The sequence below is a fragment of the Leptodactylus fuscus genome, chromosome 8 (genome assembly GCF_031893055.1).
Source record: "Leptodactylus fuscus isolate aLepFus1 chromosome 8, aLepFus1.hap2, whole genome shotgun sequence".
Taxonomy (NCBI): Eukaryota; Metazoa; Chordata; class Amphibia; order Anura; family Leptodactylidae; genus Leptodactylus; species Leptodactylus fuscus.
Genome location: NC_134272.1, coordinates 38,333,355 through 38,351,947, shown reverse-complemented (window position 1 = coordinate 38,351,947; position 18,593 = coordinate 38,333,355). Strand labels below are relative to the sequence as shown.

At 40.6% G+C, this 18,593-nt stretch overlaps 1 protein-coding gene across 3 annotated transcripts in view; it reads right to left on the bottom strand.

The window, feature by feature from the left end:
• Positions 1-18,593, bottom strand: part of GULP1 (GULP PTB domain containing engulfment adaptor 1) — a 421,329-nt gene that overhangs the window by 200,917 nt on the left and 201,819 nt on the right. For all 3 annotated transcript variants that reach the window (XM_075284853.1, XM_075284855.1, XM_075284854.1), the window contains one exon: positions 6,801-6,867. In XM_075284853.1, coding sequence (XP_075140954.1) covers positions 6,801-6,828 — 28 coding nt within the window. In that variant the 5' untranslated portion in view covers positions 6,829-6,867. The remainder of the gene's footprint in view (positions 1-6,800; positions 6,868-18,593) is intronic.

The following is an 18,593-nucleotide window of genomic DNA, read 5'->3' as shown; positions in this document are numbered from 1 at the left end:
CCAGTTCTGACTTCTACTCTGACGCTTTCATAAAAGGCTGACAGCCCTTGTCAGACAGAAACATAAAAAACTGCTGTATTTCAATAAAAAAAAAATTGTGATTACATTTCAAAGAAAGTAAATATGCATCTATTCAATTGATAAATATATAATGATATAATAAAATAAATGATAGTTTAAAGCTAAAGTCGGAGATGGTATCATTCTAATTTAAGCACTAGAAGATAGATATCTTGTAATAGAATATCCTGAAGTAATATTTTTTAAGAGGCTGGTCATCTTATTCAATAAAAATAGGGTTGTGTTGAGCCAAAATGTAGGCTGATTTGGCTATACATACATCCTTGCAGAGTTAAGCATGCACTGCCCCAATGTATATAGTCAATGGGCAGTCTAGAGCTAGAGTTTCTATATGCATAAATGTCAGATTATAGTTACCACTATTGATAAGTGATCCAATCTGAAATTTTCTAAAGTTGTATATTCAGCTGAAACTTTTGTCACTTTAAAAAAAAAAAAAAAAAAAAAACACTTAAAATGCCTAATGTCATATGGAAGAGAAAGAAGGAGGATGACGTGACCTGGGGCACCAGGTGGGCATCACCATAATCACCATAATCTCCTAGATGTAGGAGAAAGGAGAGAATAGGAACTCAGTCAGCAGAGAGAGTGAAAATCCCAGAATACAGTAAATATTGGAAGTTAAGTATATTTAATTAATAGATACATTTCAATGAAAGAGATATAGGAGTAAGGCCCAGCTCAAATCTGCACATGGCTTTCCATTTTCAGGACTCCTGAACTGAAACTTAATCTGCATAAAAAGTGGTTACCTTAGGAAACCAGCAGACCCTAAAACTATAATGGGGTCGGTGTGCTTTCCGCACGAAAAATACAGAGAGGTTATTTATTTTCCAGTTTTTGTTTTTTTTTCTAAAAACTGGAATGTTTGGGTCCGCAACACTGCTTCTACCAAGCTAACTTCCCCACAATAAATATATCCTATCCTTCTTACTAATATTATAAATGTGGATGTTTGGATATTTATTAGTCAATCACGCAAAAATGGCTGAACGGATTTGACTGAAATTTGGCACATAGATAGATTGTAACCTCGATTAACACATAGGCTCCTTTCTATTCCGTAAATGACATGGCTTCATGACTGTTATGAATTGATGTTCACATACTATATTAAACAGTTCTTGCAGCAGCTTATCTCCGGTTCTGATAAAACCGTATGTTATCTCTATGTGTAAACATACAGCTAACCCTCAGTGAATTGTGTCCAAGGATTTGCATATTATCTGATATGCTCCAGGCAACATGCTGACACACTGACATGAGAAAACACCTTTAATCCTAATTGGCAGTTTGCCAATTTTAAACATCCGGGAAAAAGAAAATCTAATTTGTTAAAACAACGAAAACTATGAAAGTAGCCAGAAGTCACACAGTTCTCCTCAAGCGGAGCTGAGGGGGATCATCGACGCCAACAACACACATTATATGGCGTCCCAGCGAGCTGCTGAGAGGCAGGAAAAATCACAGGCACCGGGCGAGGAACAAGTTCAGTGGCAGGCCAGATTGAGAGCTGCCAAAACACCGGAGCATGCGGATCATCAATGCCAACAACACGCTCATTATATGGATTCCCAGCAAGCTGCTGAGACATCGGAACAATCACGGGCATAGCACAAGGAATGAGTTCAATGACATGCCGGCTTCACAGCTGCCAAAACTTCAGAGCAGGCGGATCATCTACGCCAACAACATGCTCATTATATGGTGTCAAAGCAAGCTGCTGAGATGCTGGAACAATCACAGGCACGGTGCAAGGAACAAGTTCAGTGGCAGGCCAGCTTGAGAGCTGTGGAAATGCCAGAGCATGCGGATCATCAACGCCAACAACACGCTCATTATATGGCTTCCCAGTAAGCTGCTGAGACACCAGAACAATCACGGGCACAGTGCGAGGAACAAGTAAAGCGACATGCCAGCTTGATAGCTGCCCAAACACCGGAGCAGGCGGATCATTAACAACAACAACATGCTCATTATATGGCGTCCCAGCTGGCAGTTTCTCCCGTTCAGCCACTCTCTCAAACACAGTCAGCAAGGCTTCCACGTCATCATCTGGCATCATCTTTTGCAAAGCTTTTTGCACAGCCCACTTCTCATCTCTGTGCTCCACAGGTCTCTACAGGCCAGTGACACCAGTCTCTTTAAGGAGCATAATCTGCTCTAACAGCAAACGGTTGGTCTCCTGTTGCTGCACATTGGACTGCACGAGATGCTTCAGTATCTCCTCCATTGTCCGGGTTTGTATAGCGCAGCAGCCTTTACCCAGGACCTAAAGAAAAAAACTTCTCCAGCAAAGAGTGGACGTGTCGTTTCCCCTAGAAACCGCTGTATGTCTGCGTCCTCCACCAATTGTCAGGGTGTGGGGTTGCTAGGTGGGGTGGCATAGACACAAAAGTCCAGTTTCTTTAGTCCAAAACAAAGGTAGAGTTTATTTTCACTCATAAAGGTAGTGCAGCAACAAAAGGAAACAATACAAAAATAAATACCTGCCGGCTAGTCTCTAACTAAACATAGAATAGGTTACCTCACCTAGAATAACAGAAATCAAAAGCCAGTAGAATCATTCAGGACACAGCTCCAAAAATATGACCTCTATATTGGGTCTCCAGCCAAGCTCTGCTCACAGTCTGCTGCTGGAGATGGCTTCTTAAGCTCCCTTGATGAGCAGACTCTCTGCAGCTGAGTCACTGCCGGAACATCCCCAAAGTGTGGACTGGAGGGGGGGTGGAATGACAGGTCCCACTACCAACCTACCTGTCATTCTTATATATATATATATATATATATATATATATATATATATATATATATATAAATAATTCACAGAAATTAGACATTTCATTTTTTAAGGGGCATTTCTTTCTCATATCTTATAATTAATTTTTTTATTCTCTACCAATTTGAGTACAGCAATATTTGAAGGATCATCCAACAGTGATGTAATTCATTCTACAGTGAAATGACAAATTAATAATTATAGTGTATTTCTGTGTTTAATTAAGAAATTCTATGGTAAATTAGTGTATTGTATGTGACAAACTAACAATTATATTCCACCATAATTTATACTTATGAGGTGCAACAGTTTAGTAAAATGCATTATACAAATGTATTTGCATCCCTTGATGGCCAAAATTGATGTATTTACTGCTGTAACACGCCATTTTACTGCCATGAATTCTCAATTCAGTGTGTGTAACAATTTAGTTGCACACACCAGAAATTTAGTTGCGAAAAGTGGTAATAAAATGTATTCTCTTCAGTAAAAATGCCCTCTTTCTTCTCCTCTGTTAACAGCTTGCCAAGAACCGCTGCAATAGTATGGCAGATGTTAGTACTGTAAATATGGAATCCACTTAGGAGCTGAAGTACCCGCATAGGAACTGAAAAACCCAAAGCCCTGAGCCCATGGGCTTCTCAGTCAGCAGACTGAACCAGTGGCAGGAAGTGTCCCAGCTTGCCATAGTTGTACTGTCCTGTGAAACCTCCAGTATACTGTCAGAAAGAGCATTCAGCATGGCAGTCAATATCATTAAAGGGGTATTCCCATGTCGCATATTCACCAGTCTTCGTTGCTGTAAAATCTTCTGTCTTCCTGCTTTGTTGTGTCATTGGTGGGCGGGGTTACATATGCAAAGCCAGAGGCGAGATGACATCGCTTCTATGCCGCTGGCCCTGCGTGCACGCTCATAGACCAGTCTAGCCTTCACAATGCGAATACAGACCCGGCATCCGCTGTAATAGAGAGAGGCGGATGCCTCTGTATTCGCATTGTGAAGGCTAGACTGGTCTCACCATCTATAAGCGTGAACGCAGGGTCAGCGGCATCTCACCGCTGGCTTTGCATATGTGAATACAGACCCGGCATCCGCTGTAATAGAGAGGCGGATGCCAGTGAGTGTAGACGCCGGCACAGATGCCTGCAACATCGCTATGCTCCTGCCCTGCATGAAGCCAGCAGCGGCAGGAGCTCCTTTTATTCCGCTCCTCCGCAACCCCCCCCTCTGGAATAGCAGCATCGCTCCTGCCGCTGCTGGCTTCATGCAGGGCAGGAGCATAGCGATGTTGCAGGCATCTGTGCTGGCGTCTACACTCCCCAGCATTCACTGTAATAGAGAGGCGGATGCCGGGGAGTGTAGACGCCGGCACAGTCTGTATTGGCGGTCCCTTCCCCCCATATGGTAAACTACTCCCTCCCCCTCCAGGCTCGCTTCCGTGCACTTAGCCCCTCCTCCCTCCCCCCTGAGAGCAACAGATACATCACTTGACTTATGACTAGATAAGTCAAGGGATGTGATGGACTTCGAGAGGCAGAATTCACTTGAAGAGAAGTCATAAAAATTTTTTCCAGTAACAAATTTACCTAATTCCCGCTGAAAGGAATAGGAGAGTTGGGAGGCAATTTTTGTGGCGGATGGCACCACAAAACTCCATCTGCAAAAACTCTAAACGTAGCCTGACACTGGGTTCACACCTACGCCCCAGTCTGTTCTCAGGTTTCTGTCTTCAGCCGACAGAAGACAGAAACCTGGCAGACCGTGTCTGGCCATGAGCGTTTTGTGCTCTCCGCGACAAAACCATTTTTTTTTTTAACCGGACACAAAGTCCTGCATGTCTGACTTTGTGTCTGTTTAAAAAAAAACGGTTTTGCCATGGAGAGCTCAAAACGCTCACGGGTGCTCATGGCCGGACACTTTCTAAACCCATTCAAATGATGGGTTTGAAAAATAATTGCAGGTTTCCGTATCCTGTCCAGTTTCGGGCAGGAAACGGAAACCCGCAAAACGGAGACCGGGTTGCAGATGTGAACGAGCCCTTACTATCTACACTGCAGTGCAAGTTGGACTGTCAGAGGAGAATCACAAGACACAGTTGCCCATAGTGACAGGGTTTAAAGTCTGTGTAAGCAACTGAGATGGGATGAAACTAATTTCACTGGTAAAATATTGCTGCCGAGTTCAAATTTTATGTCAAAAATGACTTTTTTCTTTAACCAATTTTGGACTCTGCTGTCTTCTGACCTCTCCGGCGTCTTATTTAAATTACTTATGCTTGGCTTCTCTTGATGATTGTATATCGTTTCAAGATTTCTTTCTATGAAATAGGTTTTCTTTGTCATAGCTGTTCTTTCTAATCTACTATTTACTAAATTATTTATATTGTATTTTGTTTTCTTTACCAGTCTTTTTTCCTGCTGATATTGGAATTTCATATTTTATTCACAGACTATATTTAAATCCGCCCCACTTGCAGTAATATGAAATAGCCATTAGTAAGGGACTTTACTGCCATGAGTAAGGGACTTAGGTCTCGAAATGTGTAGGAGATTTCTTCTATGGTGTCTCGTGAGATTTATGTTGAGTAACATGTTTTTGTAAAAGAAACTACCGTACATACTCGAGTATAAGCCGACCCGAATATAAGCCAAGGCCCCTAATTTTAATGCAGAAAACTGGGAAAACTTACTGACTCGAGTATAAGCCTAGGAGGGAAAATGCAGCAGCTACTGGAAAATTTCAAAAATTAAAATGGTTGGCATTTTTGGGTGCAGTAGATGCTGGGTGCAGGGAAAGGGGAGGGGGTGTTTTGGTTGTCTGTCTGCCCCTTCCCTGAGCTTGAGGACTGTTTTTTTCTTCCCCCACTTGGAATTCAGTCTGGCTGAATATAGGGTATCTGCAGTGCTCCTATTAACCTCTTCTCAACAGAACAGGAGCACTGCAGATATCCTATATTAAGTAGACCAGGTACTTTCAGACACAGGGATACCTAATGTGTATGTGTTTCACAGTAATTTTCTACTTTTCTATGTGTTCTATGGAAAGGAGTGATTTAGAACTTTTATTTTTTATAATCTTTTTTGGGTGTTTTTTGCACTATTTTATGGGAGATTCTATGCATTGATATTGCGGCTGGTCATAGACCCCCCCCCCCCCTCCCTCCAAAAATAAAAACAAATAAAAAAAAAAAAAAATTTTTTTGCTTTCCCGAGTATAAGCCGATGGGGGCTTTTTCAGCACAAAAACTGTGCTGAAAAATTCGGCTTATACTCGAGAATATACGGTAAGTTTTTTCTATTTTTTACTGGAAATCTGAAATATGTAAAAAAGAAAAAAAAGATGGATATGCCAATCCACAATTAAAAGTTAAGTCTTACAGATAATGGAGCGGTCTCATTGTGCTGGATGTTTTTGTACGTGTAATATGAAATAGCACTATTAGCAATTAAATGTAGTTATATTATAGTAATGAAATAATAATTAATACATTAATATGAAACAACAAATAGACATATTTTAATAGAAGCTAGGAAAAGCTGCAGATGTTGGCACACAATATAAAATGATGATTCTGATGAAACATTCAGCTTGACCACATACTATAATTATATTTCTACAATAGCAAAGATATTGAATACTGAATCTGAATATTCATGTGGCATCTACAATATAATAATAATAATAATAATAATAATAATAATAATAATAATAATAATCAGTCTCTAAATATATTTTCTCAGAAATATTGATTACAAGCATTAAGTGTAGCAAAGTATTAATTTGACTTATTCAGCAACATAGAGTATTTAATAGAGTTAATGTATTGCAGTAAGTAATAGCCACCATAATTAATATGATAAAATCAGTCAGTTTATATCTCTGACCTTTCTGGTCACAAGTACTGAGGAACCTGCTATTAGAATTTACAAAACTGCTTACCTTTCTTTCTGCTAAATGCCCGATTCATGTTGCACACAGAAACACTTCAGCCACTTTCTTTCTAAAACTAAAGTAAAAAGATGTATTAGCAATATGGCATATAAAAGTGAGCACGTCGCTCGCAGCTTCTTTTATTACTCAAGAATTAAGTGATATTTTTTACTATAAGCCTAGGGCTAAAAAGTAGGAAGATGCCGTAAAACTGAGATCAGACTAAGCATGTTTGGTACATACAATGGAGGGTACATTCATATCACTCCATCCATTTAGAAGTCCCGTATAACAGACCTACTAAAATCGGATACAATCGTTTACCTAACATTGAATTTCTAAATGGTTCCAAATTTGTATGAACCAAATGCTCTATTGGAGGTCTCGATGTTGATAAAACAGGGAAGGACACAAGAATGGGAATGAACTTGCATGGGTAGTCCCACCTAGGACATTTATGTCATTTCCATAGGATATACCATCATTTTCTGACCACTCTCTTGCAACCATAGTCAGTGAAAATATGGGTGTGTATCCGCAGCTCTATCTATTAACTACTATGGAAGCTTTAAGAATAAACCCCAAACACTAAAGTAACTTAAAAGGAAAACAGGCAAACACAAAGGTGCAAATAAAATTGAAATGAATAGAGAGGTCCTTATAAATTCATGCATTAAGTGTTTATCTTGTAACACTGGTGCTACCACCACATTGGCATTGAGCACTCCGGGCTCAGCTACCTTACATTAGGAAAGAGCCTTCCCAACTGTATACCTAGTGTAGTGAAAAGAAGTGAACAGATTCCAGCTATCGATAGACAAACATATCAAAGAATAAAGAAATATAGGATTTCACAGAAAGGAGCCAACATTTGCTAATAATGAATTTTACAATATTTATTAATGACACAAATACTGCCAGAAAATTGTTCCAAAGTTTAGTTATGCTTTAGGGTGCATTCAAACGGACGAAAATGGTGCAGAATTTGGTGTGGAATCCGCTTCAGATTCAGTGCTGAAAAAAAGCCTCCCATTGACTTCAATGGGTTCCTCTTTCTGCTAGCAATGGGAGGCTTTTTTTCAGTGCTGAAATTCCACACCAAATTCCTCAATATTTTCCTCCGTGTGAATGGACCCCTAAATTCTTTGCTTCAGAGCTTCAGTTTGGAAAAATCTGCCAGCTATATTTACTTGAGCCTAAACTATACAATATATAAATGCGCCTGGCTACTCCTGCTCTATAACATGCTGCCTGTACACAGGACTGCATATTCACTGTAATATGCTCTCCCAGACTGTAACAGTAACATTGTAACTGTAAATTCAAGCGCTCATAGACATAAATAGAACAAATTACATCCAAATGGTATCTAAATCAGCAGGTCAGTGTTCTAGATATGTCATAAATGCCTTTAGGCTAAGGCCCCATGTGGTGTTCTATAGCAAAAAAGCGCTGTGGGAAAAGCCGAGATGGCATGACTTTGCGGTTCTTCCTGCAGTGCATTGCACAGAAAGTTCTCAGAGGTTGCCGCACCGCATATTTTACCGCAAAGTGGGCATGGGATTCACTAGAATACCATCTGCTTTACTGTGACCGTAAAACACTGTATTTTTTCTGAGGTGTTTCCGCCACACAGGGGTCCCAACCTAAAACAATACACTAGGTTCACATTAGCATTGGCTGTTTGTTGCTCTGGTCCAACAGAGGGCCAGAACAATGGACAGACTGCTAAAATAGTAGTTACAAGCGGAGCCTGGCAGACATCATTGACTAAAATGGGCTCTGTCAGGTATTCACAGTTTTAAAATTAATTAAGTGGGGTTTTTTGTCTGACAATTTCAAGCTGACATTGAGACAGAATCTGCTATGGAGACTCCGGCGCAAATGTGAATGTAGCCTTAGATGTATGTTGGCCAACCAAGGGAAAGCCATGAAGGTTGCTAAAACTCAGAAGTAATGTTGCCCAATTAGTATGATCAACTGGATATAAACTGTCCGGTACTGTATGCTACAAGATGGACATTAAAAAAAACCTAGGCACTGTATTATAGTGTATTATAGTGCAGATCTGAGTTGAACACATATGCGGCTAAAGCAAGGAGCTGTCATAGCTCACCTCCTTGCTTCGCCGCTGCACGCCGCCTACTGGCTGTGTAGACTGTCTACAACTGTGTGCGAGAGAGAGAGGGAGGCGCGGAGAGAGCGGCGGGGGAGCGAGGAGAAGGTAAGTGTAATGTGCACACTGAGGTGGAACGTGAAACTGGGGGCAGATGAAGGAGAGGACGGCATGACACTGGGGGCAGAGATGGAGGGACATGAATCTGGGGGCAGAGATGTGGAGACATGAATCTGGGGGCAGAGATGGAGGGGACATGAATCTGGGGGCACAGATGTGGAGACATGAATCTGGGGACAGAAATGGAGGGGACATGAATCTGGGGGCAGAGATGGAGGGACATGAATCTGGGGGCAGAGATGGAGGGACATGAATCTGGGGACAGAGATGTGGGGACATGAATCTGGGGGAAGAGATGGAGGGATATGAATCTGGGGCAGAGATGGAGGGGGGACATGAATCTGTGGGCAGAGATGGGGGACATGAATCTGGGGACAGAGATGGAGGGACATGAAACTGGGCAGAGATGGGGGGACATGAATGTGGGGGCAGAGATGGAGGGGACATGAAACTGGGGGCAGAGATGGAGGGGGGACATAAAACTGGGGGCAGATGAAGGGTGTATATGAAACTGGGTGAAAGATAGAGGGGGACATATAATTTACGGGTGACTGTAAGAGGATTATGCTTTGCGCAGGTACATAAAAAATTAATGAGAATGGGCGGACTCAACACAAAAGTGGGCGGGGCTAAATTTGCCACGCTTGCCGCACATTTTCTCCCTCTTTTGGTTCTTCAAAAGATGGGAGGTATGCCCTCTGGACTAGGCCCATTTATTTGGGCCTGATCTGGAGCGGAAAGACGCAACAGGATGCCAGTTCACTACACTGACGGAATGTGTTCACGCGGAACCCCGTGTGAACTAGCCCTTACAGAGTCACCACTATACTAATACATAGCAAGAAACTAAGCTCAGTGCCACTTCCTTTATGGATTCAGCCCAAGTGGAGGGAGACGTATACTGCTGTTCACATTATACAGCTTTCTCTATTGGGACATCATACACTGAGGACTCCATTAGAATCATCACTATACTGCTAGATGGTAAGCTCAGTGCCACTTCCTGTGTCAGTCCAGCACAAGTATACTGCTGTTCACATTATACAGCATTCCCTAGTGGGACATCATAATACACTTGTATTTGTGGGTCCAGCACAAATGGAGGGAGATGTATACTGCTGTTCACATTGCACAGCATTCCCTGCTCTTTACTTTATACTGCTGTAACATTTTCAGATTAATAAAAGTTTGCAGTTTTTAATTTCCTAACACTTTGAAGTGTGCTCATTGAATAGAAACGATGACATTCCTATATTCTTCTGTTATATTCTATTCATGTAGTGATAGAAAATAGCATGCCATTTACAAATACATTGTTAAATACTGGTGTAAGATCTCTGAAGTCTCTGATATTTCTGTTCAGATTTAATGAATAGCATTCTCCTAAAATAACATAAAGCATTCACCATACTGTACTGCACTTCATCCCTGCAAATCACCAACTGAAAACATGACCCACTTCTCTGTTTATCAGCCATATAATAGCTACAAAAGCATATGTCTAAACCTACAGAAATTCTCATTAAAAGTGAATAAATATCTTTGTTACGTAGAGAAGAAATTAACCTTTTTTAATCCTAATAAGCAAAGTCCTTTCCTTTACGTTGAACTCCTAGATTCCTGATTCTCAGTGGAAAATTATTTCGGCAGATTGCCATGTTATGAGTTTAGAAACACAGATCAGTGAAACATGTGATCCCCTGACAACAAGAGGTTAATAGGAGACAAAAGACACTGCTTGGACCTAGAAGGCAATATTTTTAGAAATTTCACGTAACAAACACAATTAATACCAAAAGCCTGAACGAAAACGAGACAAAACAGCGACTACTTACTTAGACAAAAGGACAGGAATCTGAGACGGGAAGTGTTGCTGCGAGTTTTAATGGTTTGCAGATGCTAGAGTTAGACACTGCTAAGGGCTCGGAGCAGTTTATTGGTAGAGACTTCTAAAGTATTTAGTAACATAAGAAGTCATATTTATTCATTTACTACAGTTCGGGGTACGGCAGCATCTATATACACTTTATAGTATATTTAGGACAGCAAGATTAATGAGGAGACAAGAAGAAACCTAAAGCTTTCAATGTTATGTACACATTGCTATTTTTAGTACAGATTGCAAAACAAGAGCAACACATGAACAACACATGAACAAGACAAATACATTTACTGCTATCTATCATTCTACATATCTGTATCATTTATGTACTGATATTTTTAATACTCTTTACAGTACTCTGTAAAAATACACTGTCAAGAATACACATTTGTTGCTGGGGGCCACACGGTGGCTCAGTGGTTAGCACTGCAGCCTTGCAGCACTGGAGTCCTGGTGTTCAAATCCCACCATGGGCAAAAAACCATCTGCAAGGAGTTTGTATGTTCTCCCCGTGTTTGCATGGATTTCTATCCCACATTCCAAAAAAAGACATACTGATAGGGAAAAATGTACATTGTGAGCTCTATGTGGGGGGCTCAAAAAAAAAAAAAATACACATTTGTTGCTATCTATCTATACGATCTATGAATAGATTTTTCTCTTTTCTTGTAAAAGGTAACAGATTTCAATCCAAGTTTATTGTGGGTTCAGGTTAGACTTAAAGAGGTATTCCCACGTCGCATACTCACCAGTCTTCACTGCTGTAAAATCTTCTTCCTTCCTGGTTTCTTGCGTCATTTGGTGGGCGGGGTTTCACATGCAACCTGCCATTTATCTCCGCCCCCAAATTATTGTGTAGCTCAGCCCACCGCATAGCGTGATCCTATGGGGCGGCTGAAGGGCCTGTGATGTGATCAAAGGTCCTCAAACAACACTATATGCACAATGTTGGACTATGAAGTACAGGCAGGAGCAACTCCATTCTGTGTTACATACTGTGTTACATACAGAGCTAACCTGATAACTGGAAGAACAGACAACGAGTTCAGAAATGAAAGCAGCTCCTCTCCTCTATCTGAGAGCAGGGAGCTAGGTCACGTGGTGTAGACACAGGAATAGCTAGAAACACAGGCTCGCTCCCGAGCACTTAACCCCTCCTCCCTCCCCCCTGAGAGCAGGCAGATACATCCCTTGACTTTTGAACAGATAAGTCAAGGGCTGTGTCAACAATGAATTGAATAAAGTAAGATAGTGGACAAACAAAGCAGTTTTGCTGAAGCAGTGTATTTAGGAAAAGTCTTACATCCACATTAACAAGCAGTATAAATAGGATCCTTGTGATGAGACAACCCCTTTAAGTTTGCGGAACATTTATTTCTTGTACCAGTTTTCGTGGTGATAACTTGAGCCCTAAATTCAGCTCAAGTCCATCTGACTTTGCGTCTGGCACTGGTGAAGATGTTTGGGTGCCTGGGATCTACCTCTTAGCGCTACGTGAGATTGTAGAACACATTGTATTCTACTGCTCTCTGTCAGCAAGTTCCTACAATTTCTGATATTTGCTACCAAAGATACTGTCATAACAGTAATAGACACTCAACTGCTTGCGACTAGACACATATAGTATAAGAATAAATGTCCATGCCACTCTATTCATATATCCTCCATTACCTCTACTCTTTGCTGGAGACGTCCAGATATGTATATCACAAGATATGCAGCTTTTCTAGCATGGTTTCATTACAAGTTAACACAATTTAACATACTAGCTATCATATTTCTCCCTATGTGTGACCACCCAGTGATGGAGTTGTAGTTTGCAGCTTTTCAAGGTTTTTGTGAACATGTTAGGGGCGGTTCACACTTGCGCCCGGTGTCTGGTTTGTGCATTCCGTCGGGTTTCCGTCTTCAGCCCTGGCAAAACTGGACAGTTTTAAAACCCGTTCACTTGAATGGGTTTGTAAAGGTGACCGCCCATGTCCGCCTGCAGCCTGTCTGTAGGGAAACCGTTTCTTTTTAGGCTCTGTTCCCACGGAGTAACGCGCCGCTCATTCTGACACGTTACGTGTCAGAGTGAGGCGCTTCAAAACAGATCCCATTGACTTCAATGGGTGCCGGCTTACGCGCTACACATTGAAATCAATGGGTTCAAAAGCCTCCCTTTGATCTCAATGTGTAGCACGCGTAAGCCGACACCCATTGAAGTAAATGGGATCTGTTTTGAAGCGCCACACTCTGATACGTCTTTACGTGTCAGAATGAGTGGCGCATTACTCCATGGGAACGGAGCCTTTGCCAGACATGAAGTTGGGCATGTAGGACTTTGTGTCCGGCTACAAAGAAAAGTTTCCCCACAGACAGGCCGCAGATGGACACGGGTGGTCACTTTTACAAACCCATTCAAGTGAATGGGTTTTAATTCCCTTTAAATGATTTGTATGTAATTCGATAACAATACAATTCTTATACTCTGGTCTCCTATGTCTATGTACTAAGATTTTCATTTATTCTTCTTCCAAAATCTAACCTTATGAGTTAAATTTAATTTCTCTGCATTAAGTCTGTCAGAAAGTTGGAAAATGTTACAATTTAAAACCAATATGTCACATGTTTATCTGTATAAAGTATATATATATAGTATACTAGCTGGTACCCGCGACTTCGTCTGCGGTGATTGTAGAAGTGGGTATATACAGGCGTGGGTAAGGTTTTCGTACTGTGTATAAGGTATGGGATATGAAATGTAAGTATGTATCTTATTGTTGCTGTAATTCAGAGAATACGTGAGACTTTTGTGTTGAAGTTACTTTGTATTTGAGCTGCTATACGGTGTTGTGAGAAACCTTACATAGTGACTTTGGGACAGAAGTATTTGAAGTTAACCCTTTCCCGCCGATGGCATTTTTTGATTTTCGTTTTTGACTCCCCTCCTTCTAAACCCCATAACATTTTTAGTTCTCCGCTCAGAGTCATATGAGGTCTTAATTTTTCCTGGGACAAATTTTTCTTCATGATGCCACCATTATTTATTCTATATAATGTACTGGGAAGCAGGGAAAAAATTCAGAATGGGGTGGAAATGCATTTCTGCGACTTTCTTACGGGCTTTGGTTTTATGGCGTTCACTGTGCAACCAAAATGACATGTCCCCTGTATTCTGTGTTTCGTTACGATCCTGGGGATACCAAATTTATATGGTTTTATTTACATTTTGACCCCTTAAAAACAAATCCAAAACTGTGTTAAATTTTTTTTTTTTTTTGAAAAGTCGCCATATTCCGACAGCCGTAACTTTTTTATACGTGCGCGTACGGGGATGTATAGGGCGTCTTTTTTTGCGGGACCGGGTGTACTTTGTAGTTCTACCATTTTCGGGAAATGTTATTGCTTTGATCACTTTTTATTCAAATTTTTATCAGAATCAAAACAGTGAAAAAACGGCGGTTTGGCACTTTTGACCATTTTTCCCGCTACTGCGTTTACCGAACAGGAGAAATATTTGTATAGCTTTGTAGAGCGGGCGATTTTGGACGCGGGGATACCTAACATGTATGTGTTTCACAGTTTTTAACTACTGTTATATGTGTTCTAGGGAAAGTGGGGTGATTTGAATTTTTAATCCTTTTTTTTTGTTTTTAATATTTTTTTTACTTTTTTAAAACTTTTTTTTGCATTTATTAGACCGCCTAGGGGTATTGACATGGGTGGGCGGTGTCGCAGATTGTCAGAGCGGTGGGGGTCAGCAAATATGGCTGCTCCGGAGCGTTAAAGAGAGCCTCCTGGAGTATCGGTAAGGTGAGGGGCAAAGTGGTAAAGTATATGTATATGTATATGTGATTGTGTGGGGTTAGGGGCTAGGCTGTAGGGGGTAATATGAATTTTGTGGCTTGCTATGGTCCAAAGTGTGTGAGATTGCAGAGATGGTGGTGTGAGTTTGGGTTTTGTGGGGGTCCTGGCACAAACGTATGTGCGCTATTGTGACGAAAAGTAGCCTATTGCGCAATCGGGTGTATTAACTATGTTTGTTGAAACTTTCAGCTAAATCGGTCGAGCGGGTTTTGCGTGATTGACTAACAAGCATCCAAACACACAAACCCACAAACATCCAAACTCACAAACTTTCACATTTATAATATTAATAGGAGATATATATATATATATATATATATATATATATATATATATATATATATATATATATATATACAGTCCTATGAAAAAGTTTGGGCACCCCTATTAATCTTAATCATTTTTAGTTCTAAATATTTTGGTGTTTGCAACAGCCATTTCAGTTTGATATATCTAATAACTGATGGACACAGTAATATTTCAGGATTGAAATGAGGTTTATTGTACTAACAGAAAATGCGCAATATGCATTAAACCAAAATTTGACCGGTGCAAAAATATGGGCACCTCAACAGAAAAGTGACATTAATATTTAGTACATCCTCCTTTTGCAAAGATAACAGCCTCTAGTCGCTTCCTGTAGCTTTTAATCAGTTCCTGGATCCTGGATGAAGGTATTTTGGACCATTTCTTTCTACAAAACAATTCAAGTTCAGTTAAGTTTGATGGTCGCCGAACATGGACAGCCCGCTCTCAAATGATCTGAAAACAAAGATTGTTCAACATAGTTGTTCAGGGGAAGGATACAAAACGTTGTCTCAGAGATTTAACCTGTCAGTTTCCACTGTGAGGAACATAGTAATGGAATGGAAGACCACAGGGACAGTTCTTGTTAAGCCCAGAAGTGGCAGGCCAAGAAAAATATCAGAAAGGCAGAGAAGAAGAATGGTGAGAACAGTCAAGGACAATCCACAGACCACCTCCAAAGAGCTGCAGCATCATCTTGCTGCAGATGGTGTCAGTGTGCATCGGTCACTGTGCATACAGCGCACTTTGCACAAGGAGAAGCTGTATGGGAGAGTGATGAGAAAGAAGCCGTTTCTGCACGTACGCCACAAATAGAGTTGCCTGAGGTATGAAAAAGGCAGCTTCATTTTGGAAACAAAAATTGAGTTGTTTGGTTATAAAAAAAGGCGTTATGCATGGCGTCCAAAAAGAAACAGCATTCCAAGAAAAACACATGCTACCCACTGTAAAATTTGGTGGAGGTTCCATCATGCTTTGGGGCTGTGTGGCCAATGCCGGCACCGGGAATCTTGTTAAAGTTGAGGGTCGCATGGATTCCACTCAGTATCAGCAGATTCTTGAGAATAATGTTCAAGAATCAGTGACGAAGTTAAAGTTACGCAGGGGATGGATATTTCAGCAAGACAATGATCCAAAACACCGCTCCAAATCCTCAGGCATTCATGCAGAGGAACAATTACAATGTTCTGGAATGGCCATCCCAGTCCCCAGACCTGAATATCATTGAACATCTGTGGGATGATTTGAAGCGGGCTGTCCATGCTCGGCGACCATCTAACTTAACTGAACTTGAATTGTTTGTCCAAAATACCTTTATCCAGGATCCAGGAACTGATTAAAAGCTACAGGAAGCGACTAGAGGCTGTTATCTTTGCAAAAGGAGGATGTACTAAATATTAATGTCACTTTTCTGTTGAGGTGCCCATACTTTTGCACCGGTCAAATTTTGGTTTAATGCATATTGCGCATTTTCTGTTAGTACAATAAACCTCATTTCAATCCTGAAATATTACTGTGTCCATCAGTTATTAGATATATCAAACTGAAATGGCTGTTGCAAATACCAAAATATTTAGAACTAAAAATGATTAAGATTAATAGGGGTGCCCAAACTTTTTCAATATATATATATATATATATATATATATATATATATATATATATATATATCTCCTATATAGTATATCCAGTATATAGTATATAAAGTATATATATCTGTATAAAGTTGGATTGACAATAACTTTCCAGGAAATGCCCCAGTCACTGTGGATTTTACTTACTGCAATGCAAATATCAATACAAAATCTGCATGTAACAAATGTGGTTTTATAGGTCAACGCAACAGTTCATACGGCTCTTACAGTGTTTTTACAGAGCTGTTCCACTGCTAATTCAGCTGCTTTTTGAAGTGGAATCCACAGCAATAATAATGAAAATGCTGAGTATTATAATATCTTCACTATGATCATTGTTCCGCAGAGATGTTTGAGAGCATGTCAAATACAGTATAAAATAACTAACTTACTTGCACATCTTGCATAATGGTAGCCAATTCTTTCAGGGTTTATGCACAGAATCACTACTAAAATCCTGACAGAATCCTAAACCTGTGAACAAGGCCTATTATTTAAGCTATGCATCTATGGCGTTATTGCATTGTCCTGCAAATAATCCAGGATCCTTTATCTGTCACACGATTGCCCCACATTGCCAAGTGTAAATGTTAAGACACTAGAACTTTCTGTGTATTCTTAAGCTTTGTTAATCACAGGGCCGGCTTTAGACAAAGTGTGGCCCTGGGCAAAATTAAAAGCGGGGCCCCAAATTTTGACCTATTGTTCCAACAACACAATCACATTCAGTCAGTACACACTGTGCAGAGTGCTATTCCATTGATTTCTAGCACTAGGTGATTTACTAGGGTCTTAAACAAAGGGGGGCACAAAGTCTGACTCCAGTGTCAGATTGGATATCTAGTGGAATTGTTTATAGAGGCCCATCACCAGGACCCAGTGTCAGACTGAAGGTCCTAGGGCCCACCCAACAGCTTCTTGTTAATAGCCCGCACTACAGCTCCTTCACTGACATTTTACATATGTGAAGACTATCCAGCACTACTGAGTATTTTCCCAGTATAGTCACCCCTATAGTACTGTGCAGGCACCAGTAGCTCCATGGCCAGTTCATGCACAGTACTATATGGGGAATGACACGGCCATGGAGCACCACACATATGTGCACACAGGACGGCCAGCAGGAATTCTGAAGTCCCCCACAGTATAATGCTCCACATGGTATATAATTCTCTATAGTGCCTCCACAGTATTAATTGCCCCATGAGCCCCCCCACACACACACACACACACAGTGGCCCCACATGATATATAATACCCACACAGTATAATATGCTCTATATACTTCTATACAAAGCCCAAATACTGCCACACTATAACCGCAGACATTACCATTACACAGTGACTTAATTATACCACCATATTGTTACTGCCACTTTACAATAACCTATATTACTAACATACAGAGACAGATACCCCCTTCTACATAGATGCTCTGTTGCCACTGAAAAGAAATAATGCCAGATAGTGCCTCATACTTTGCCCAAAACATTAGTTGTGCTGCAGTTTACCATGTTTTTGGCAAAGTCTGAGGCACTATCTGGCACCACAGTAATAATACCACCTTTTGTATGTAAAAGAATAATACTGACCACACAGTTTTATCCTAATAGAATTTGATTATATAATTAAAATGGTGATTTAGTAATGCTTCACATGGTATTAAAGTTCATCTCTGTGCCTCTGCACAGTAATGGTGCCTACATATGACCGCCGTCATATAGTTCCTCCTTATTATAGTGCCTCTTTATAAGTTCTACTTCCCCCTTATTATAGTGTCCCCTATAGTGTATTACCAACTTACTAGATCTACTCCTCAATTTCACGCCATTATAGTTCCCCCTTATTAGTTCTACTGTCCCCTTATTAATAGTGCCTCCTTATTAGTTGTAGTT